Source organism: Pteronotus mesoamericanus, unplaced genomic scaffold, assembly GCF_021234165.1.
Source record: "Pteronotus mesoamericanus isolate MK-2021 breed Mesoamerican mustached bat unplaced genomic scaffold, CSHL_Meso_final contig_78, whole genome shotgun sequence".
In the NCBI taxonomy this organism is placed as follows: Eukaryota; Metazoa; Chordata; class Mammalia; order Chiroptera; family Mormoopidae; genus Pteronotus; species Pteronotus mesoamericanus.
This window is the reverse complement of record NW_026555258.1, coordinates 10,027,959-10,051,430: the sequence shown is the minus strand read 5'-3', so window position 1 is coordinate 10,051,430 and position 23,472 is coordinate 10,027,959. Positions and strand designations below refer to the sequence as shown.

Genomic DNA, 23,472 nt, shown 5'->3' with positions numbered 1-23,472 from the left:
GGCAGAGTCTAATTATGACAGTTACCCTAGTTTAAAATTAGATGAGAGTTAGGCACAAAACGAGCATTTTAAGTGACAAATTGACATGTTTGTAGCCTTAATTAGAGAATTATTTTAAATTGTGGATAATGGGGAACATTTCTTAAAGCTTGAGGGTAGGAGCTGGTTACTGGTGGATTTGAGTTGCGGAGAGTTCTGAGTATGCTCACATCTGCCGGTGAGCAGGTAGGGCAAACTGCTTTGTGTCAAGATGACAACATCCAGAGGCAGAATTGGGGTCAGGAGAAGTAATGTCACAACCTTGATCACTTGGACAAAGATAACCACAGTGCTCCAGGCCTGGAACCACCTGGGCCTTTCAGTCCTAATGCTCTTAGGCCCTTCATCCACCCCAGTTCTCAATTTTGACAGATTTTGTTTGTCTCGCTGACTCAGTGTCACATGGGCCCAAGGCACTGCATTCTGCCTGAGGAACTCTTCCTTGCAGGACAGGAATGGATCCTGGGGGTTGTGGAAGACATTTCCAAGGGGAGGTCGCACACAGCCAGGGTCAAATTGTCAGCTCCAGCTCTGACCAGTGTGGCTCAGTTGGGTGGGCATGACTTGCCCATGGTTACACCTGTATGTAGCGCCAGAGCTGTCTGACTCCATGATTTTCCTCATGCCAGAAAGCCTTGAGCTATTTAGTAGCTCCTCACCCTTTTCCTTAGACACTGGGGAGATGACCCACTGGTAAAAGGAACCCCACAAAGCAGAAGGTCGTGGGTCTGATTCCCAGTCAAGGCACCTGCCCGGGTTGTGGGTTCCATCCCTGGTTGGGGCATGTGCGAGAGGCAGCTGATCGATGTCTCTCTCACATCGTTGTTTCTCTCCTCTTTCTCCCTTCCAGCCCTTCTCTATAAAAATAAATAGTAAAATCTTTTTTAAAAAAAAATGTCAGCTTCAGTCTGATCCTCTTTCCAGTTCTCCCAATTGTGACTAAGATAAGGCCAATTCTGATAAGTATTTCCCTTTTAAACCTCTTTTCACACCATTTACTGAGACAGGCAATAAAGATGAAAGTGTTTGGGTGGGGAAGACAGGGGTCTGTGTGGGGCCGCCTGGGCCTGCGGCGTGGCCGGGCATTGAGGGAAAGGAGCATTCCGCGGGCAAAGGACGATGTCTGCAAGGGCATGGTGGCCGAGTGAGCTTAGCATGTGCAGGAGACTCTGCGGAGACCCACTTAACGGGCTTGAGAGGGAAAGAACGGAAGGGTGGTTTGAGGATGGAGGACCTGGGACTGGGGAGAACAGCCCGCAGGTTAGATATCAAACACCGCAATTTGGGCTTTATTCAGTAGGTCATGGAGAATCATTGAAAGTCCACATGTTCAAAATCAGCCTTCACGTCTGTTCCAACCCAAGTCAGGCAAAGCCACTTGCAACGCTACACACACAAACACACACACACACATGCAAACACACACACATGCACATTCCCTGATGCCACAAGACACACACAGCAGTGTCCACTCCAACACAGACCCAGGGCCCTGCCAGATACATTCATGCACAGAGAGACACTTGAGGACATGGCCACCCACTCAGACACTCACGCAGGCACATCTGGTTGCACAGAGACACAGTTGCTCTCTCTGCACCCACATGTCCAATCTTACACATACACATTCACGCACACGGTCCCAGTCGTTCGCACAGTCACAGTCACACAGGCATACCTACTGCCCTGTCACTGGAGGCACTATCCCCACCTGTTCCTAGGCTTCTTGCAGGGAGCCCGCAAAAGCTGAGGGCACAGGCGGGTTGGCCCCAGAAACTAGTACTGTAGCCCCTGAGCTTCCCAGAGCCCGGCACTGCCTGGGGTTCAGGAGTCAGCCCGACGCTTCTCCCTGGCCTTCACAAGGCCTGATGAGGAGCGACAGCTTCGCCGTGCATGGGGCTCCTGAATGTCCCCAGTTGGAAGCACGCCAACCACCCCCTCCCCATCAAATTGGGCCCTGGGGAGGAAGGATAACAAGCCTGGGATCCAGGCTGCCTCCAGCCCCAGGGGTGAAGGCCAGGAGAAGGGGGTGCTGCCTCTGGAGAGAAGGCGGGATGCCCCCAAGCCCCCAAACCTGTAACTGTGGCCGATAACTCCCTCCTTGGACCTTCCAGTGACAGGCTACACCAGGCCCCCGCTGCTGTTCCTTCCTGTGATGTGGAGAGGACACAGGGCACACGTGGGGCCAGGGCCCAGGCTGAAGGGTCTGCAGATTTGTCTTCCTGTGTGTGACTGTGAACGCGAGGCATACTGAGTGCGTGGATGTGGTTTGTGTGAAGCTGTGATTGTGCGTTACCATCACTGACTGTACATGGGTGTCGCTGAGCAAGGAGGACAGTGTGCATATGGATATGCCTCTCTAGGGTGGTACATCTCTGCCGTGACCCATCGCAAGCTTAGGAGTGTGAAGGTGCGAGGCTGTGGGCCCTCAAGCGTGGGCACAAAGGTGTGATTTTGGGATCAGCGAGGGAGTGGGTGTGACTGGTGGGCATGCCCCGGCACTGGGAGAGCGCACGGCGGGTCCCAGGAGCTGTCCCGGGGCTCCGAGCCTCTGCGAAGGGGGTATGTGAATGGCTATCACCCCCTGACCTCAAGGCTGTTTTGTGATTGCACCTGGCCATCTGATTATATGCATGACGGTCTGGGTCTGTGGGTCTCTGGTTAGGATGGCTGCTTGCTCAGGGCTCACGGTTTTTTTTGCAGAGGCCACACGGGTTCGCATGCCCACGTGATGTGTTTGTGATTACATGTGAATGTCCTGCAAGCAGCTCAGGCTATTTGAATGTTTACTGGGACCGATTTAGACATGGGTCAGAGCAGCGCCAGTTTTCAAAAGCCATTTTATAAGCAGGCTTTCCCCATCCACCCTGTCCACTCGCCCTGATCCTCTTTTCCCCCAGAAGGTGGAACATGATGGGCAGCTTCGGAAAAGGTGCTCCACTGGGCACCAAGGTCAGAGTCTTCTTCCCACTGGAGGAAGAAACGGAAGACACTGGGGTAGGGAGGGCATTGACGAGGTTGTTTCGTTGTTGTTGTTGTTGTTGTTTTAACAGAAAAGGACATGGAAAGAAATGAGATTATTCCGCTGCAGGGATGGCCTCAGCATAGCCTTCAGCAAACGTATGTCTTAAAACCCCTCTCCTTCTAAGGTCCCCTCTAGGAGAATTGTCCATGCTTCCTGCAATGAGATCCAGCCAGGAAAGGGCGGAGGCATTGCCCCAAGGTGCCTCCATCCTCAGGAGTTCAGCCTCTGTGCTTGGTAGGTGTGTATGGTGTGTATGTCTGTCTGTCTACACCGGTTTCTCAAAAGGAGTTGTACATCTGCTTGATGCTCAGTAAGTGTTTGAGTTCATGGGGAAATTTTTTCCAGGATATGGGGAGTCATCTAGATTCTTTTGTTCTTTTTTTGCCTTTTTTTTTTTTTTGCAAGTCTGAAAATATCTTTCTTCATCTCTCACACTTGATTGATATTTTGCTTTTGTATGAAATTCTAGGTTCAAATTTTTTTTCTTCAGAATTTGAAGATATTTATTGCTTGGCTGTGTTGTATCATCTACTGTTGATGATGAAACACTCGATGGCAATCTTGTTACCTGAATGTCATTAGGTGCTTGGGTTCCCAGCCCCTGGCCTTGGGAGGTATTGGGTTCTTCTCTTCATCCTCAATGTTCTAAAATGGCATGGTTTGGGTGTGTGGATTCATATTCATTTCAATGTAAATGTGTGCCCTTCAGCTGTGGAAATATTTCTTTGATATGTTCCTCCTCCCCATCTTGTTTTTGTTTTTTTCCTCACTCTTACTTTCCTGAAATAAATGTCTGTTGGTCAGATCTCTTACCTGCTGTTTTGATATTCTCTCTGTTTAATCTTTTCATTCCAATTTTCTTCCTTCTCTGGTCCACATCCTGGGCAATATCTTTCACTGTTTTTGCTTAAAATCACAGCATATCAAAGTTGGAAATGGCCCTGAAGGTCACCTAGTGATATATTACAGATGGGGAACCTAAGACCCAGAAAGGAAGAAGTTTTGGGAACTGAAATGACTTGCCCATGATTACACCTGTATGTAGCTCCAGAGCTGTCTGACTCCATGATTTTCCTCATGCCAGAAAGCCTTGAGCTATTTAGTAGCTTCTCACCCTTTTCCTTAGACACTGGGGAGATGACCCACTGGTAAAAGGAACCCCAGGGGTTCGAGGTGAAGAAGCAGCCCTGCCATGGATGCTGCCAGTGGGTCTTCAGAGGGGCCCCACTCATCCTATTGGGACTGACAACAAGTCCTGGACAGTAGTGGCCTCTCTTTGTGCTATTCTTGGTCCTGTATGGGGTGGGCATCCTGGCTAACAGACGCACTGTGGCCGCCCTCCGGGCCAGTCTGGCCCTTCATGCACCCGTGTCCTTCCTCCTGGCCCATCTGTCCTTTGCCGACCTCTGCTTTACCTTGGTCACTGTACCCAAGACGTTGACCAACTTGCGGGTGCATGGCTGGCTGTCGGACCCAGACGGACATCTTCTTTGCCCTGGGTGTCATGGATAGCTGTCTCCTGGCCATCATGGCTTATGACCGCTCCGTGGCCACCTGGCATCCCCTCCACTATGCCACAAGGATGTCCTGGGCCTTATACACAGCCCTAGTGGGGACCGCATGGCTGGAGTCCCATGTTCCCTCCCTCCTGCATATCCTGCTGACGGCCCACCTCTCCGTCTGTGCCTCCCACCAAGTGCCCCACTTCTTCTGTGACCCCCAGCCTCGCTGAGGCTCTCACGCTCCAACACCCACTACACCCAGTTGCTCATCTTCACCAAGGGCACCGCGGTGGGGGCCACTCCCTTCCTGCTCATTCCGGCCTCCCACAGGCCGTCTCAGCCACAGTGCCCCCAAGCGTCTTCCCCACAGCGCTGAGGGCCCCTGACCCAATCCAATCCCTTCGCTTGATAAATTGGGAAAATGAGGCCCAGAGAGGTTAAGGGACCTGCCAAAGTCATGTCAGTGGTAACCTTCAGGCTTCCTTGCTCAGCCTGCCAGTTCCCCACAGCTTGGCCCTGCGGTGACATCGAGACCACCCGTTCCTGACCCCCTCCTCCCAGCCGCAAGCCCATGCTGTGGAGCCAGATCCTGCTACAGCTTGTCCCCTGTCCACAGCCACTTCCTCCCTCTACCTTCTCTAAAGCGTCCCAAACATGCTGGTCATGATGCTTAGCAGCTGCGCCACCCTGTACCACCTGATCTGGCCTACGGGACAGGGCATGGCATCAGTGGACTATCAGGGACATTGCCTGAGTTCTTGCTGCGTCTCTAGCACCTGGCACAGAGAATACACGTGTGACATGCTTCTGCCTTGTCTGTCTTCTGCTCTCCTTCCAGGTGGTATTTCTGCACAAGGGGAGAGGAGCACAGTGGGGCTCAGGGGGTTGTCAATGCACCCTTTTTCTGGGCCACCAGCCTTGACTTGGTCAACTTGTCCAGGAGTCAGCCCCCCAAAAAGCTTACGCCCCTGGAGGATAAACGACGGGACTCTGATCTTGGGGATTGGTGGGTGCCCACTGCCTTCCTCTTCTTTTCTTGGGCCAGCTTTTCTCTCAAATTTAATTGGCCATGATAGGGAAGTGTATATATGTTGTATTTATAAAATAATATTTATTTTTTGTTACTCATTATTTAATCTAGTTCTATTTCCTAAAAACAAATTCTCTAAAATGACTCTTATATGTGGCTAGACATCAATTGTCCTCAGCCCCATCCAGTCTCCGGTTCCACTTACTTAGCAACAAAACTATTCATTTCCTCTCCTTTGCCGCCACCATGTGGTCATAACAGGTTATAACCAGTATTTTCAAATGCTTTGGCAGGGTTTGGAATTTTAACTTGTACTTCTGATCTGGTTCTCAGTGAGCACAGGAAAGTAACACTCCTCTGATCAAAGATATGTAACATTCCTGTCAGAGCAATATAACAGCCAGCCTTCTGCCCTAGGGCGGTGAATTCCAGCCTCCTTAGGAATTCTCACTTCAGCAGCAAACATTCACGCATGTCAACTTAGATCAGAGACCGGAAATGACACAGACCCTGTCCCCAAGGACTTCATAGTCTGATATGTGAACAAACAATTACAATTCATCTTTGGTGACCACATATGCCAAAGATGGGATGGCCCTACATGAAAGGGGGACACGGTCACGCAAGTCACCAGGACATTCACATTGCACACGTAGGGAAAACTACATTTTCCATCAAAGCACTAAGTGCATTACAGGTAACTCGTGGACCTGTCTTCCAACCAACTGTTATCCCACTGTCCAGGTGCGGACACCAAGGCACAGACAGGGCTAGAGCCAGGCTTTGCGCTCTCAAAAGTTTTCTTAACTAATGCCACCATAACCTGTAGGCACACACACAATTATATGATTGCTTCTTCCTGAAGAGGCGAGAAAGACTATAGAGTTCAACGAGGATGTGAGATTTGACCTGAGTTTTGAAGGACAAATAGGGTTTTCCCAAGCAGTCAAGGGAGATCCAGGGTCTTGGATAACGGTCTTTTTTGATGAGTAGATTCAAGGCTCTGGGGAGATGGATAGTAAATAAGCAGATGACATTTATGGATTGTTTACTACACGCCACAACATGTGGAGGACTTTAGCTCACTCAATGAATCCTTGCAGCAACACTGAGACAGCCACGGTGCTTTTCCTCATTGGGGAAATCAGAAGTCAGAGAGACCAACACAATAACAAATAAATTCTTTGGTTGGAAGGAAAAAAGACAGGAGTGAGCCTTCTCTTATACAGTGGTGGCTTCAAACTAGGTAAATGTTTCACATATTCAAAAAACGCTAAATTAGAAGGACAAATAACAGCAAACCCAAACATTGAACCAAGTAGAGATAAATGAATCTACTTCTATATCAAGTCCATAACATAAGTACAGAGGAAAAAAAATAAATTCAAATTTTTTTTCACTCAATATTCCATATATACTTAAGAGGGTACACTATAAATTTTTTTTAAATGGCAAAGAAATATTGAAATTTTTTCATAGCTATTATTGCTAGTGGCATCAGGATAATTATGAAGCTATTATGTGTGTATTGTATGAAAATAAATATTAGTAAGTATATGGATGTTGGGTATTGTGTTTCCATTGGACCATGAGTTCCAATATGAACTCATATATTTTTTAAAAGATTTTATTTATTTATTTTTAGAGAGGGGAAGGGAGGGAGAAAGAGAGGGAGAGAAACATTTATGTGTTGGTTGCATCTCATGCACCCATGACCAGGGACCTGGCCTGCCAACCCAGGCATGCGCCCTGTGCTGGGAATCAAACCAGCGGCCCTTTGGTTCACAGGCTGGCGCTCAATCCACTGATCCATATCAGTGGGGGGGGGGGGGGGGGTGTGTGTGTGTGTGTGTGTGTGTGTGTGTATTTTTTTTAATGTTTTTTCCTGCTCTGTCCACTGAGGGCCTTGAAGCAACAACATCCAGTAGCACCTAGATTTTAGTTCTAAATGCCATTTTCCACAATAGCATCCAGAGGGTCTGGGAAAGTGGCCAATTCCAAGCCCTAAGCAAAGAAAGGACATGATCTAGGAACATCTTGGGCCAGAAAGAAAGGAAGGGCCCCAAGACCAATCAAAAGGATGCAGGAATTGGCTTAAAAAAACTACTACTGGCCAAAAGCACACACTCACACACAGAAAAGATGGTAATAGACATTGAATTTATAAAAACCTGTCAGTCCACAGAGATACTGAGAGAAAGAGAAGGGAAGGTAGGGCTCTATTTTGCAGAAGGCTGCCAGGTAATAACTGTAAAAGAAATGACAGAATTAGAAAATGACTAATGGAATAACTTGGTTCAGGTAAGGATCATCAATAGACACTAAAACTAGGGGGGAAGGGATTCACACAGTCTCAAAGCAGCACATCGCAGATTACTGCTTACAAAGAGGAAAGTAACTGTAACACGGAGAGCTGGCATTCACCATGAACCAGGCGATTGACCTAGGGTCACCAAGCTGGCATCAGGTACCCTCTAACTGACGCAGTAAGAATGATATAACATCACTTTTGGTCACGTTATTGTAAAAAATGGGGAAGCAAATCAGAATGTGGGCCTTCTGTAGGACAACTGGCCTGGACTCTTTTAAAAGCCACTCACATGAAAAGTAATGATAAGGGGGCTATTCTAGGATTAAAGTAACAAAAATTCAATGTGTGAGAACCTTGACTGGATCTGGATTTTTATTTTAAGGAGAAGATTATTAAAGAGATTTTGAGAACAAGTAGTGAAAATTGAATATGATCTGTATTTTGGGTATTGCTGAATTATCATTAATTTTCTTGAGTTTGATGACAGTATTGTGGTTTTGAGGGAGAGTGATCTTAGGAGATACAGTGAAGTTTTAGGGGCAAAGTCAAGATATCTGCAACTTAGTTTCAAAGGGTTACACACACACACAGACTCAGTAAATGGAGCAAAATGTTAACTATTGGTAAAGCTATGTGAAGGATATATACAGGTGTTAATTGTAATTAATATTCTTTTAATTTTCCTGTAGGTTTTCAAGTTTTCAAAATAGAAGGTGAAACTTTTCAAAGTTCATTAGTTCATAAAATTGGAGACCCCCAAAGGGTCTTAAAAGAGCATCTAATTCAACTCCTTCTTTTACAAATGGAAACTGAGGTCTAGAGAGAGGAAGACACCTGTCTGAGGGCACATAGCTGGTTCCCAAGAGCTGGAGTTCCTGTTCACTGTTCTCCCTGCCACGCAGAGGGGGATGTGGGTGGCAGTGTGGTTGGGGAGATAGAGGGGCTTTGGGAAGGACGACTTGGTGGGGTCATGGCAAAAATGGGTTGCCCCTACGTGGGACACGTTGCGGGTCACAGCCACAGTCCAGACGGGAGGAGGTTCTGACATGAGACACAGGCAGGCCCAGGAGACTCAGGGTCCACCCCGCTCCACTCCTTTTTCTCTTTTAAAATTCTCTCCCTTATTTTCTTCCTCCAACCTACTGTACCTTTCTTTAAAAAAAAAAAAAGTATCTCTTTATTGCATTGTCAATGGGTCATTTTGCTTTCTCTCTACCACCAAGATGACATTACACAAATACGAATTTTGGAATTAGACCGACCTCCTTTCAAAACCTGGCCCTGCCCATTGGCTCTGCGACTTGGAGTAGTCACGTAACGCCAAGTTTTGGTTTCTTCATCTTCACAAAATTACTGCTTCCTACCTTGAAAGGATGTGGCAATGAGCCAACATGCTCATTTCAAAATTTTTATTGATTCCTTATCAAGTGCCGAGCAGTTGTGGACACTGGGGACAACAGCACTTACTTGAGGGCTGACTGCATTCTACGTATTCCATGTGAGGACTTGTGTAATTCCTCCCCACCTCACAGATGAGGAAACCGAGGCATGGGGGGGGGGGTCACTTTCTCACCCACAAAGCTAGTACAGCCTATTCCCAGAGCAAACACTGGTTATGCCACACACAGGGAGGAAAACATAGTCCATGTCTCGGTGGGGCTTTCATTCCAGAGGAACATGAAACCCAGAAAACTACTCAGAGAGTTTGCAAGAGACAAGTATTTGTTTCTTTCCTTCCCCCAAAGCCATGGCTGAAAAAGACAGTCATATGGATGAGGAAGAAAAGTGATCTGAGTCCTCTCCTTTTCCAAATCCTCCCCTCCCTTACTCTACAAATAAAGAAGGAAACCCACAGAAGCCAGCCCTTCTCTGACAGATGCTGTCACTCACCTTAATCCATAGGCCAGCGTTTCTCAAACTTGATCCTGCCCCCTGATCACGTGGAGAGCTTGTAAATGTGTGCTGAGCCTCTCCCCGAGTTCCCATGCAGTAGGTCCAGGGAGAGGCCTGAGAATTTGCACTTCCATCACGTTCCCCAGTGAGGCTGATGCCACAGCTCATGGACCACACCTTGAGAAACACTGTCACAGAACCACCCATGAAACAGGTATCATTCAAAGGTGAGGAACCTGAGCTTCAGGAAGGCCGGGTGCCTCACCGGAAGCTATTCTGCTAGTGAGTGCCAGCAGGATTTGAACCCTGATCTGACTCCAAAACCTGTGCTGTTTGCACTATACCTGAGCTGGAGGTGTAACACTAGGATTTCCCCCATTCCATGTCTGTTCAGTTTATTCTAGAATTTCCATTCTTGGAAGGCACAGTCGAGGCTATTTTCATTTCCAGAGAGAACAAACGATGGCTGGTGAAAGCTATTCTTAAATGCTCCCTCTGTTTACTACCCAATAATGCCTCTTCTAGAAATCTATACTAAAACAACTATGGAACATTTACACAATGGAATACTACTCGGATATAAAAAAAGAAAATTTTACCCTTTGTAACAGCATGTAAGGACCCGGAGAAGATTATGCTGCGTGAAATCAGTCAGTCAGAGGAAGACAAATTCCGTGACTTCACTCTACGTGAGATCCAATGAACAAACTCAACTAACACACAAAACAGAGAAAGACTCACAGATGGAGAGCCGATGACAGCTAGTGGGAGGTGGGGGGAGGGATCGAGCGAAAACGCAAAGGGACTCACAGGGATGGACAACAGCGTGGTGATTGCTGGGGCGGGGGAGGGTGGTGGTATAAGGGACTAAATGGTAATGGAAAAAAATAAATAAAAGTTAAATTTAAAAAAACAGAAATCTATACTAAGAGAATGACCAAAAATATAGCCCAAAACAGAAAGATGCTAAGTGTTTTAGCAAAAAACTAGGACTCTAAATTGTACTCCCAATATTAAGGGACTGGTTAATAAATTATGGTATATACAAATGATGAATATTGTGAAGCCATTAAACATGATTTATTTTGAGTTTTTACAGCATGTCAAAGTATTTATGATATAATATTAAATAAAACATAACACACAACTAAATTCAGTAAGTTCTCAATGTTATTAAAAACAATGAAAAAGGAAATAAACTAGTAAAACATTGACAACAATTGTCTCTGATTTTAATAATTTTTTGTACTTTCCACACTTTTACAATGAGTTTTTTAGTGAGAAAAACCAAGCACTTTCTTTTCTGTTGATTAACTACAACAGATATTTTCAAGGCCCATTGTATAAGTTAGTCAATTCCTAAACAGCCAGGAAAAGCTAAACTGTGATTTTTAAAGGTAATATTTAATTCCAAGTTACATTTTCCCTGACCTTCAGGGGGGGAAAAACAGGAAAAAACACAAGTGACAATCATTATTATACATATTCAGAAAGACTAGAAAGATAACTGTAAAAATGGTAACAGGGATTATTTTTGGTTGATAGAATTATAAGGCTTTTTAAATCTCTTTTTCACTTAATTTTTATAACACTTTCTACAATGAACATCTATTACTTTTGTAACAAAAAGTCTGTGCTATTTTTCTTTTTAAGGGACAATCAACGAGCAAATTACGGCATATCCATACAATGAAATATTCACAGCCACTTAAAAAATATTGTAGGAGTATTTAATAACATGAAAAAAAGTATGCTACACTGGCTGACCATACCATAAATAGTACGTTCAGAATGATCCCATTGTTCAACAACAAGATTTCTATGTCAACAAAGAAAGCACCCTGAAAGAAAAGTTGTTTAAAAATCCACAATAAACAAATTCTTTGTTAAACAGAAGAGACAGAAAAGGATTGAGCAGGAGTGCATCACTGAGAGGTCCTCCTTTAACAAGGCTTTCCAGCTCCCCAGGCCTCATCCGTAGCTGGTCTTCCAGCACCAACAGGGCGCTCAGGATGGATCCTTCCTCCTACTCTAGACTCAGTGCTTGAGGGACATATTGACTCCATCAGCAGAGACCACCCTTCTTGATGGGGCAAATGCACATCATCTGGAACCTTAAAGTAAGACCCCCAATAGCAAACAGGTTTCTGGAGGGAAAATTTTAACTGCGTTCTTGAACTATGAATCTGATTACAATTAAATATAACTTACAATCATTTGATGAAGGAAATGCACTATTTATGTTGCAAATAACACACTATCTATAGAATTATACTCCCGGACTGGCAGTGGCCTCTGAGATCATCTTTAGACAATTTCCAGGCACTGTCAATAGGATGTTATGTAAATATTGACTCGAAACAACAAGATGTCACGCTGGAGGATCTGAAGTAAACCGTTCAAAAGCTTGCCTTCCTGTTTATACAATTTTTAAGTCACTTTATTGCTAGTCACAAGGTGATTCGGCATTCTGATTGAATGTAAGAATTTCTTACTTTACGTATAATAAAAGGGACTACAAAGAACTGCTGCAAAGCCTGGAGACACAGGAAGGAATAAAAATAAACACAGAGACTATGTCTTCCAGCCCAAACAATGAGAAATCTATGCCAGTAGATTATCAGTTCAATCTATTTCCAAATCGCTGTCCTCACTGTGACATGTGGCAGAGTTACGCACAGACGTCAGCACCAAGACTTCCTTATCTGGGAGCAATCCAAATTCCTGTAGAAAAGCTTCAAGGTCCACAGCAAAGAAATCTTCACCCAGCTGGTCAGTGACTCGAACAAAATTACCAATCAGTTCGCCCCCCTTGTAGATGAGCAGGGCGGGAAGGGCATTCCTGGTGAACCGACTGCTGGCCCCGATAACGGAGCTCTTCACACGGCAGAATTTGACAGCTGGGTACTCGGCGGCAAGGCAGACCATGCAACCATGCATGGCGTCGGTCCCTGGGAGGCCGTCCTCGTAGATATGGACCATGATGAGGGTGCTTTTCTGTTCTTTATCAATCATGTCCAAAAACCCTTCCCCACTGGGGATCTCAAACACCTGCCTGAACTGCGGCCCCTTGTGAAGCTGCTGCCGCATCTCTTCCATTCTCTGCCGCCGGTACTGCTGCAGAAACTCTTCATCGTCTTGGTCCTCGTTCATCATGGCAAACTCCTTCAGGGCCATCTGAAGGAGGACCAGCAAGTGAGCATCAGAAACACACACTGAACACCTGTGGCAACAGTTAGTATGCATGCGTGCTCACGACACAGGCAGCACGTTGCTTGGCGCTCCGCATGCGTTACGTCTCACTGAATTCTTACGCTAACCCATCAGAAAGGGACCTTTATTACCCCCGCTTTACACACGAGGTTCCAAAACTTAAGATCATTTGTACAATATCATGCAGGTCACAAGTGTACTACGGCCAGGATTCAAACTAGATGATTTTAAAACCCAGGCTTTTAACTACTGTATCAATATTGCTTCTCAATCCAAACAGGCAGCGTTGGATAAGAGCACTTCACTAGCTTTTTCCTTGTTGTCGGTCTTGACAACGGATTAATTATTTTACCCGTGGGTTTATTCCTGCTGACTAGACAACAGGACATGAAGGAACTTCAAAAAGAACATTCATAATCCCTGCCTACCCTGTGCATCACACACATCACACACACAATACAGTCACATGCTAAAATGGCTGTTGCTTTGATAACAGCAGTTTACCCTAAGTTAAAACCTGCTTTTTTTTTTTTTAACCCCTTAGCATTATTATAGCCTAAACATTTCATGTTTCCAAATACTTTTTCTAAGATTAGACGTCATGTGCCACATGCTGCTTCACCACTCCCCTTGCTTCCTGCATCCAGGCTGCGTCCAGCCCTGTTCCCCGGCAGACGGCCCAGCAGGGCGCCTGCGGTCCCGTGGCGAGCTGCTTCCTCAGCGGGAGGAACCCCGTGAGCAGCGGGCACACGGCGCTGCAGCCAGTTTACGTTACAGCAGCGTCTTCCGTCTCCTGCCCTAGAGCAGCAAGCCAGCTGCCCCGTAACGAAGCCTGGATCCAGCTAGCCTGGCACAGATGACAGGGTGGAGGCCGAGGGACCACGAGCCCAGACCAGATGTCACTGCATCATAGCCGGCACCGCCCTGAATTCACTGTTACTTATCATTCCCAATTTTCGTCCCGCCTCAGAGCTCTCCACTCCACCTCAGCCCGCCACAGTGGCTCTTTCTGACCTCTCAGGGTCCTTGTTTCAGTCTAATGCCCTGAAATCATCTTTTGGGTCCAGGTAAATGGCTCTTCACTTCATCCTCCTATACGCTCCCTGGTCCAGCCTGGCACTTCCAGCCGAGAGCTGCTTCGGGCCATAGCCCAGTGATGTCAGGCACTCCTGAACGGCCAACCGTGGTCAGGGGGCATGGGATCAAATAGAGTCCTGATACTCAGAAGAGACAGTCAGTGACCTAGTTCCATGTATCTTTCAGTGTCTATTTCTTTCTATAGCATTGCCTCATTAGCATAAATTCTCATGAATAGGCTCTGGTGAACCAGCAACATCATGAAAATAACAGGAAAATCTGGCTTAGCATCCTAGTTCCTATTATGTTTTACTGGCTGTATGGCTCTGAGCAAGTCCCCTCCGTCTCTAAGCGTTGGTTTCACTCTCTCTAAAATGGAGATAATACCACCAACCTCAGGGGGTTATTTCTGGCCCAAGGTTACAGTTCAATAAAGGACAGGAAACTCACATTTACTGAGCACTTTCAATGGGCCAGGCACTGTGATGGGGACTGTACCCACATAGCCCTGTGAGCAGAGATACTGGCCTCACTTAATCCGAGAAAAGCCAGACTGAGAATGGAAGAGACGTCCCCACAGTCGTTAGTGGCCGAGCTGAGATTCAAACCCATGTGTCTGAGTTGTGACGTGACTCTATACTTCCTCCAACACTGCACAGCTTCTGGGAGGCCTCCTGAGTAGCCAGGGCAGCTTCTGAGAAAAACTTGCATGCTATGAATTACCTTCCCACTGATCTTTTCCTGGAGGTCCTTCTGTTTCTGTTGCTCCTCCTCCTCGTCCAGATGGGACCTGCAGGTCATTGAGAGCTTCTTGATCAGCCTTTCCATCTCCCGACACTGCTCCTCCCTTTGCTCTGTCTCCAACTGCTTGAAGCGGCGCCAGTCATTGATCACCCCCTTTGGACCTGGGTCAGGGGTGAACATGGAGATAACCAAGAAGAATGGGCAAGGAATTATGGACCAACTCACAATTGTCAAAAGCTCGTTCCATCAATTCCACAGTGACACTCACACAGGGCAGCATGGTCTACACACAGTGATGTCCACTGCAGCACGGTCTGCAATACTTAAAGGGCCAAACTAAGGGTCCAACGTTAGGAGATGCATTAAATAAATTATGATTCATCTACTCAAAGGAAAGCATAGGAACTCTTATTAAAAGAGGTGGCTGTTTCCTGCCATGAAAGATGTTCACATATATTAGGTTAAAAAAAATGCAGAGCAATATCAGGATATGATCCTCCAATTTTTAGAAAAAGAATTGTATGTGTATATTACATATTTATGGGTCTCTACATATGGTCATGTACATTTGTATGTTCATAGAAAAAGGCCTAGAGGGATGTGTAAACTGTTGACAGTGGTTGTCTGTAGGTAGCAGGATCTAAGGGCACTGGGGACAGAGAACTTTTACTTTTTTCTTTCTATACTTCTGTATGATCTGAATTTTTATAACATTATGGCAGCTTGTCCTGTTACTCAAGCTACCCCCATACCTCCTTGCGGTGTATGACTGGTAGTACCTCCTGTGGGATCAGTACATATATCCCCAGCCAGCTAATGTTGGGCTCGGCCGTGTGACTTTCTTTGATCAATGGATTCTGACCAAAAGCTTTATGAGCCATTACATGCCTCCAACAGCCCTCTCTTGCTCCTTGCGCTTGGGCATGAAAACGGCATGTTTTTGAGCTCGTTACTAGAAATGAGAAGACACGTGAAGTGAAAGCAGAGCTGCTGCTGCTCCACACAGGAGGCATGTAACATGGCTGAGAAATAAACCTTTGTTACCACAAGCCACTGAGATGTGCAGGTCTTTTGTTATCACAGGAAAAAATAAGAAGAATCTACGTGCCATCAAGCTGTACACCCGAAACCAATACATCATCATCATCATCATTATCATAAAAAGAATCTATGTGAAGAAAATGCTACCAAGAAACATTAATACTTGAACAGATGGAAAGGCAATACCATCTGCTGACTAGGAAGACCCAACATCACGTAAGGTTGTCCATTATCCCTAAATTAATCTATATATTTAATTCATTCCCCATGAAAATATGTGATTACACATGTGTGCATGCTCCTAAAATTTCTTTGGAAAAAGAAGAAAGCACAAGTTAGGACAATAATAACATAGGAGAGTACGGAGGAGGGAGCAACCCTATCAGACACTAAAACATGTTATAACATAATAATTAAATACAGTGTGATATACAGCACAGTAAAAGACAAATTAATGGGTGAAAAAATTTAAGTGTAAATAAAATAAAATCATAAGAACACTAAGAAAAAGGATGGAGTGAAGAAATGTTTTAAGTAAGAAACAAAATTAAGAACTATAAAATAATGCTTGTTAGTACATAAAAACACACAATTCTTACCAGGAAAAGAACATAAAAGTCAAAAGACAAACAACAAATTGGTAGAAATATTTACAACTCATACCACAGATTAATTTCCTTAATATATAGCTCCCTAAGAAAAAGACCAACCACTCAACTTAAAAATGAGCAAAGAAATATGACAGTATCTCTAAAGTTATGAAAAAGAGGCTCAATGTCGCTCTTAAAAAGAGAGAAAATAAAACTACGAGTTACCATTTGTCATCCATTGGATGGCAAAGATGAGAAAGTGTGAGCACACAGTAAGAAGGCAAACATTGGAGAAATACCATGCTGCTGCTTAAACTATAAAACAGTGCCCCCTTCACTTGACAGCGATCTGGAATTCCTAAAATGTAAATATGTCATTTCTAGACATTTATACTGCCAGTATACTCATACCTATGATTTATATGATATCAAACAACTACTAATTTGAGACACTTGATTCAAACCCAACCCAGTCTGAGTTCATTACTGTGCTGCTATGCATGCATATTTGTACTGTACGGAGACAGGGCCAGAAGCACACCCGGTGAAATGGCAACGCCAGGTTATCTCTAGAAGTGGGGCTGGAATTAAGAGAGACACGATCAGGAGACTTCCACCTGATACATATTTAATGGGCATTTCTAAACCCGTTCCCAGAGCTCAGGGATTTCCCGTACCTGTGTTCACTGAGATGCCTTCGCCTGCCAACTCAGCGTCTGCAGGCAGCGAACTGCCGGCCAGGGCACCCCTGCCTTCATCCTTGTCCTCACGGTCGCTGTCCTCGTCCTCACTGCTGCTGTAATAGTACTGCAGCTTCTCTCCCAGCAACTTATCATCCAGGGTCGTCATGGTGCCTGAAAGAGGGCAAGAAACCTCTTAGGCTCTTTGCCAGCTTCAACCAGACAGATTTGACTCTAAAGAGCAGGAGCTCACTTGTGCTGAGATACTACCATTCCGAGGACTCTAAAAGTGATCCTTTTTTCAGCAGCAGGATCTCAACAAATCCCTACCATGACCCTGTGTGATAGGGTCAATCATGCTCTTTCTGTAGGAGGTAAACTGAGGCTCAGATAAGGGAAGTTGCTTCTGAATAAGGGACACTAGTACTTACAAGTGTAGTGGCTTGGAAAAATCTACTTACTGATTGGAAGTTTTATTTGCACATACATTTAGGTTTTCTTAGCAATGAAAACTGCTAGGTAATTGAAATATTGGATAAGAACCCTCAGGAAAAACTCCAAAAAGAAGCATCAAGGGGATACTGCCGAGTCGCTAAATTAATCGCCCGTCTATTTGATGCCTTCGACCCAGGCCGCACACTCGAGGTTTGGATGGAGGGGGTGAGGCCCTACCAACTTTGGTTTAAAAAAAGGGCCCATGACAAGATTTTTCTACTTTCCAAGAATTTAAAGGACAACAGTTAAAGACCAATATTCTGCACCAGAAGCAGCTTGGGACTTTTTGAGAGAAAGGGACAGCTTAGCCCTCTAAAGCCCTACTAGCAGACCCAGCGGGGAGGGTGAAAACGGTAGCACCCACTCCTTCCACGAAGCGTAGCAATACTACGCTTCCTTCCTTGAAGACAACCCCGGGCCTGTTACACTGCGTTACACAGTGACTCTCCCACAGAGCAGGGAGCTCTAGAAAGCAGGGACGTCCACTGTCCAGCGCCAGGCCTCGGCAAGATTTGTAAGTCCAAATGGAGACAGCCAGGATCGGTGGGGGAATGTGGGGATCCCAGCAGTCAGACGGGAAGAGAGGGGTCAGGAGGCAGAGTTAATTAGAGAAATGAGCAGGTACTAAAACGGAGAGTAGAACCAAACAACCCAGAAGGTGCGGCAGGACGCAAGGGCGACCAGGCGGTGACGAGTTCGGCGAAAGCTGGGCCCGCCGCGGACCGGTTTCCGGAGGAGGCGGGTCGGCTGACGGGAGCGCCACAGGGGCGGGGCCGGCAAACGGGTTAGAGAAGAGGGCGGTGCCTGCAGAAGGTACGCAGAGGAGGCGGGGCCAGTGGAAGGGGCTCGCGGAGGGGCCCGAAGAAACTTCGTGGGAGCCCGAAGGAGGTGGGGCCAGCGGAGGAGGCGGGGCAGTGAAGTCGCGGAGCCCTCGGGTCGAAGGGACGCGCGGACAAAGCAGGGTCGCTCATCACCCCTGTTCCACCACATCCCACCCATTCCATGCCTGCTGCTTCTTCCTCCCTGACCCCAACGCAGTTACCCGGCCTACCTCGATCGGGATCCCTTCGGGCTGGCAGCTCCGGGTACTTGGGAAGAAAGAGTGCTCGGTTCGAGGAAGGGAAGTGGGTCAGTGGCTTGAGCACTATAAGAAAAGCCGCCGGAGTCCCGACTGCACGCACCAATGAGGCGGGCTTCCTGCGTAAAGGCAGACACTCGCGGCCCAATTAGAGGAAGCCGGCCGAGGGAGAAGCTATGGGTCCCACTTTGGGACAAAATACATCGGCAGAAGTTATACGCTCCCTGTTTGTTTAATTTCAACGAACAGCTGCATTATATATACCCAGCTTTGAACAGTAAGAGATATTTATTCGGTTACCTGTGAAGTTTCTGAAACTATTCTATATGTATCTTTTATTGTTCTTAATTACATGGCGGCTATTAGGACAGAATCAAAGATTAAGTTCTTTGCCCAAGAACACACAGCTCTTAGGTTAAATTTTTTTTTTAAAAAGCCAGGTCCATGAACTAAATGCAGTGAGAAATCCTAGGTTGCATCCAAAAAGAGGAAAAGGATGGGAATAGGACAACTCACAAATTTGAATAAGATTTATTTAATAAGGGTCTTGTATGAATAGTTTTGATAATTATACTAAGAGTTATGTAAGATGTTAACCTTTGGGGATTTGGCTTAGAGAGTACAGGGGATCTTTACACTATTTTTGCAACTCTTTCAAAACCTAAAATGGTTTTTGAGTTCTTACGGAGGCGTCCAATACACACCATGAAGTACCGTATTTTCTGGTGTAAATGCACATCCATGTTTTTGGCCCAAACTTGCAGGAAAAAAATCTTTCATTTAAATTATTTAATTCAATTATTTATTTATATTTAGAAACAAAACTGATTATCATATTCCAGAGTATTGTTTTGCATACGGATATCGCTATTGCTTTCTAGAGTTACACTTTTAATACATAAACCTAAGTAAAATTAAAAACATTTGTATGAATTGGGAATTAGTACTACCCATGTATAATGTGCGTCCTTATTTTTCCCTCAAAAATTTGATCAAAAGGTGAGCATTCTACACAGCAAAATACAGTAACTCATAGAAAACTTTATGTAACTTGATTCATTCAAAATATACTAAAATGAGATAAACTTTTTAATATAAGTTTCTTAATTAAAGAGATTCTTAATTTATGGGTTCTATGACCACCTGAAATTGTCTGCCAATTTGTCTATGTGCATATTTTTCTGAGAAGTTTTTTGTTCGGGCTATTAAGAGTGAACCCTCTCTTGTTCCCAAATTTAAGAACAATTCATCAAAAAGATCATATGGTGACTTTGTATTTTTGTTTGCACGAACTGCAGACTTGGAAATGCTTGTGATCTGCTTTAGGTGACAAGTCAGCACCCAGCAACAGTGCCTCTTCATGGGAGATTCCCTGTAAGTATTTATAAAATCAATACTAGATAAATGTTTTTGAAATTTATTTTTACTCACGGCTTCCTGAGTCAGGGGTCTTCTTCATCCATGGTGGTTTCTTGTCCTTCAAAATTAATTTCAATCCTGCCATCCTCATACTGCCCAGCAACCCTAACACCTGCTCCTCTCATACTCTCTAAGACAAGCAATTCACATCTCTTCTCCCAGATCTTCAACACTCCCTCCCCTCTCCGACCTTCCTTGATTCCTGTATTGCCTAAAAAATAGAAGCAATCAAAAGAGACTTGAACTTGAGCCCACACTCAAAATGTACCAGTAACCCCTGATCTGCACTTATTAAATGAATCACCAGTGCAGTGGATCACACCCCTCCAGCCTCGTAAAGTACTCTGTTCCTGCAATTACCTTCTCTCTCCCTCTCGCTCCCTCCCACCACTCCTGCCCTCTCTCTGTCCTCCCTGCATATTCAGGCTCGCTTTCTCTTTCTACAGCATACTAATATATTTTCCTAGTTCTCATCTCTACAAATATCCTCTCAAATGCCATTTCCCACTGTTCAGATTGTTAAAAATCAAAAAGTTTGATAACAGTTACACTGGGGAATATATTCCTGGTAAGAGTGAAAATTGATACAACTCTTACGGATGCCAATTGAGGAATATCTATCCATATTGCAAAGAAAACTTACCTTTAACCAGCGATTCCACTCCTGGAAGTTCATTCTACAGACATAATTGCGTGAGTATATTATTTAGTGTTTTTTTTTTAAAAACAAGGTAAAGAACATTATGTTTTAGCTTCCTGTCTTTTGCATAAAAACATATGAACAAATATTTGCTTATATATGCATAAAGAAAGTCATTGAAAAAATACATGTATAATAAATAGAAGGTCCTGGCTGAGTAGCTCAGTCAGTTAGAGCGGTGTCCTGATACACCAAGGTTCTGGGTTTAATCCTCAGGGCACATATAAGAATCTGTCAATGAATGCATAAATAAGTGGAACAACAAATCCATGTTTCTCTCTCTTTCTCTTCCCCTCTCTCTAAAATCAATAAATTTTAAAAAATTAAAGAAATAAAAAGTCATTTTTTAGGGACAGATGAGAAGTATGGAAGGGAGACTTTTTATATATGTGTGTAATTTTTAATCATCTAAAACTATTATCTATTCTGTTCCAAAAATATTGATTAAGCTGTAATTTTTTTATTTTATTATTTTTTTGTAATGTCATTGTGAAGTTTTGGTACCAGGGTTAATATTGGTCTAATAAAACTACTTAGGAAATTCCCTCCTCCTCCATTTTCTGAAATAGTTTTGGTAGACTCATAGGTTTTGTTTTTCTTTTAAATGTTTACTAGAATTCACTTGTGAAACCATTTGGGCCCAAGTTTTCTTTGTGGGAAGGTTTTCATAATTAATTCAATTTCTTTAGTAGATAGAGAGCTATGGCAGGCAGATTCTAATGTCTCCTGTCTCAATCAACAATTTATTGCCTCTCAGCTCCCAATTTAGCTTCTTGCTTTGCAATGATGGGCAGAATTCCTTTAAGCCTCTGCGTTTGCCGTGAGCACTGTGATAAGCTTGCAGGGGGCAATGGAGGGGCAGCGGTCGGTGCTATGGCTATATGGTCATCCAGTGGCGATCTTCCCCAGTCACGTGGCTTCAGTACATGCGGTCCCGTGATGGCCTTGCGACCTCAGTCTGGCTCAGCAATCATTTCTCCATGACCCTCTCCACAGGGAAATCGGGGCCCTGAAGGCCTCCTCCTCGCAGCGGCTTCCCATGGCCTCCAGCCCGCTCTGGTACCAGCTCCTTTCACAAGGTCATGTGCAGCTTGCCTGTGGCCCAGAGACTTGCCTTCCGCTGCCAGCTACCAGTTCCAGCCTGGGAAAACCAGCAGACGTCTTGCTGTCCAGTGGGCTGCACTTCAGCTTCTCAGATGACACCAATGAGATCTGAACCCCAGTCTTGGTAAGTGGACTCCTTTCCGACTTGGTCCCTCCTTAGGTTCTCTCCCTAAGCCACTGGGGGTGGGTGCCATATGGAGTTTCTTTTTACCTTATAGTCACTCATTTATTACACTTCAATAATTGATAATTATTAAATTAATCAAATGATATAATGATTCTTTAAACTTTGCCTGTGTGGTTTCTTTCTCGCAACTAGGAGATAAGGACACTAGGTCCAGCCCACACTCAGAGAGATTACACATGGACTTGGGATTTTTATTTATTTATTTTGATTTGTTTGTTTATTTTTTATAATTATTTTTTGTATTTTATTTTTAATTTATTTTTATTTTTTTATTTTTCAAATACATTTGTCTCCATTTTCCTGCCACCACTGTCCCCTGCCCCACCCACCCCCACCTCCCACCCTCCATCCTTCCCCACTTTGGCGTTGTCCATGGGTCCTTTACACATGCTCCTTGACTTGACCCTTCCCCTTCTTCTCCCCTTTACTCCTCTCCCTCCTCCCCTCTCATTACTGTCAGTTTTTTCTTTCAATGTTGCTGGTTATATTTTTCTTGTTTGTTTTTTTTTCATTAGGGATTTGGGATTTTCAAAAGATCCTGAGGTGATTGTAATGTGCAGGTTGGACCACTGCACTATTAAGTTTTCAATTATTAAAAAGCATTGTAGCTCTGCCTGGTGTGGCTCAGTAGATTGAGTGGCACCTGTGAACCAAAGGGTCCCCGGTTCAAGTCCCAGTCAGGGCACATGCCTGGGTTGTGGGTGGGCCAGGTCCCCAGTAGGGGGCATGTGAGAGGCAGCCACATATTGATGTTTCTTTCCTTTTCTCCCTTCCTTCCCCTCTCTCTTAAAAAAAAAGAAAAAGAAAAAGAAATCGTAGTCCTTGCATGATAATTATTCATTCTAGTATTAACTATAAAGGAAATAAAACTTCCTGGAATTTCATTTCCTTCATTAACCTGCCTCTTCTTTGCCAAGATCAACTATCCATGGTTCTTTGGGAGCTATATCAGGCCTTGAGTATGAACTGGACCTAGTGACTAATTTCTAATGAATAATGACAAAATGGATGGGCTGTTGCTTCTTAGATGAGATTAGACAAGATTTTTGACTTCCTTTTACCTTTCACTCTTTTCCTCTTTCTCTCTCTCCAGCCTGCCTTAGTCTTGGGCTCTCCTTGCTTGCTGCTTAGATGAACCAGGCTGCCACACTGATCGTGAGCTGCCCTTCCAAGGGGCTCATGTGGCAACAAAAAGCCGGGGTCTTCATTCCTACACTTCGGGAGGAGCTGGGCCCTGCCAGCGATCAGGGGCGTGCACTTGGAAGCAGACCCTTCCCCAGGTGAGCAGCTGAGGGGACTGCGGTGCCAGCCAACACCCAGACGGCAGCCCGTCCGAGACCCGAA

General features: G+C 44.9%; 1 protein-coding gene, 1 long non-coding RNA gene and 1 pseudogene across 5 annotated transcripts; 2 read left to right on the top strand and 1 right to left on the bottom strand.

Annotated features, from left to right (window-relative positions):
- Positions 1-4,256: 4,256 nt before the first annotated feature.
- LOC129079481 (olfactory receptor 1K1-like) lies at positions 4,257-4,942 on the top strand (annotated as a pseudogene).
- A 6,021-nt stretch (positions 4,943-10,963) lies between these two features.
- PDCL (phosducin like) lies at positions 10,964-18,819 on the bottom strand. 3 transcript variants are annotated; one of them, XM_054584421.1, is made up of 4 exons: positions 18,692-18,819; positions 17,143-17,319; positions 14,814-14,995; positions 10,964-12,977 (listed from the first exon to the last, which is right to left on the bottom strand). In XM_054584421.1, the coding sequence occupies exons 2-4, from the start codon at positions 17,312-17,314 to the stop codon at positions 12,426-12,428; spliced, it is 906 nt and encodes a 301-aa protein (XP_054440396.1). In that variant the 5' UTR covers positions 17,315-17,319; positions 18,692-18,819; the 3' UTR covers positions 10,964-12,425. The 3 variants fall into 3 exon arrangements, with proteins under 3 accessions (XP_054440396.1, XP_054440397.1, XP_054440398.1); XM_054584422.1 differs by lacking the exon at positions 18,692-18,819 and adding an exon at positions 18,005-18,383; XM_054584423.1 differs by lacking the exon at positions 18,692-18,819 and adding an exon at positions 17,399-17,977.
- Positions 18,478-23,472, top strand: LOC129079287 (uncharacterized). Of its 2 annotated transcripts, none has more exons than XR_008530061.1 (4): positions 18,478-18,528; positions 20,017-20,092; positions 21,834-22,065; positions 23,222-23,472. It is a non-coding gene; the product is annotated as an uncharacterized LOC129079287 (long non-coding RNA). The 2 variants fall into 2 exon arrangements; XR_008530060.1 differs by lacking the exon at positions 18,478-18,528 and adding an exon at positions 18,888-18,995.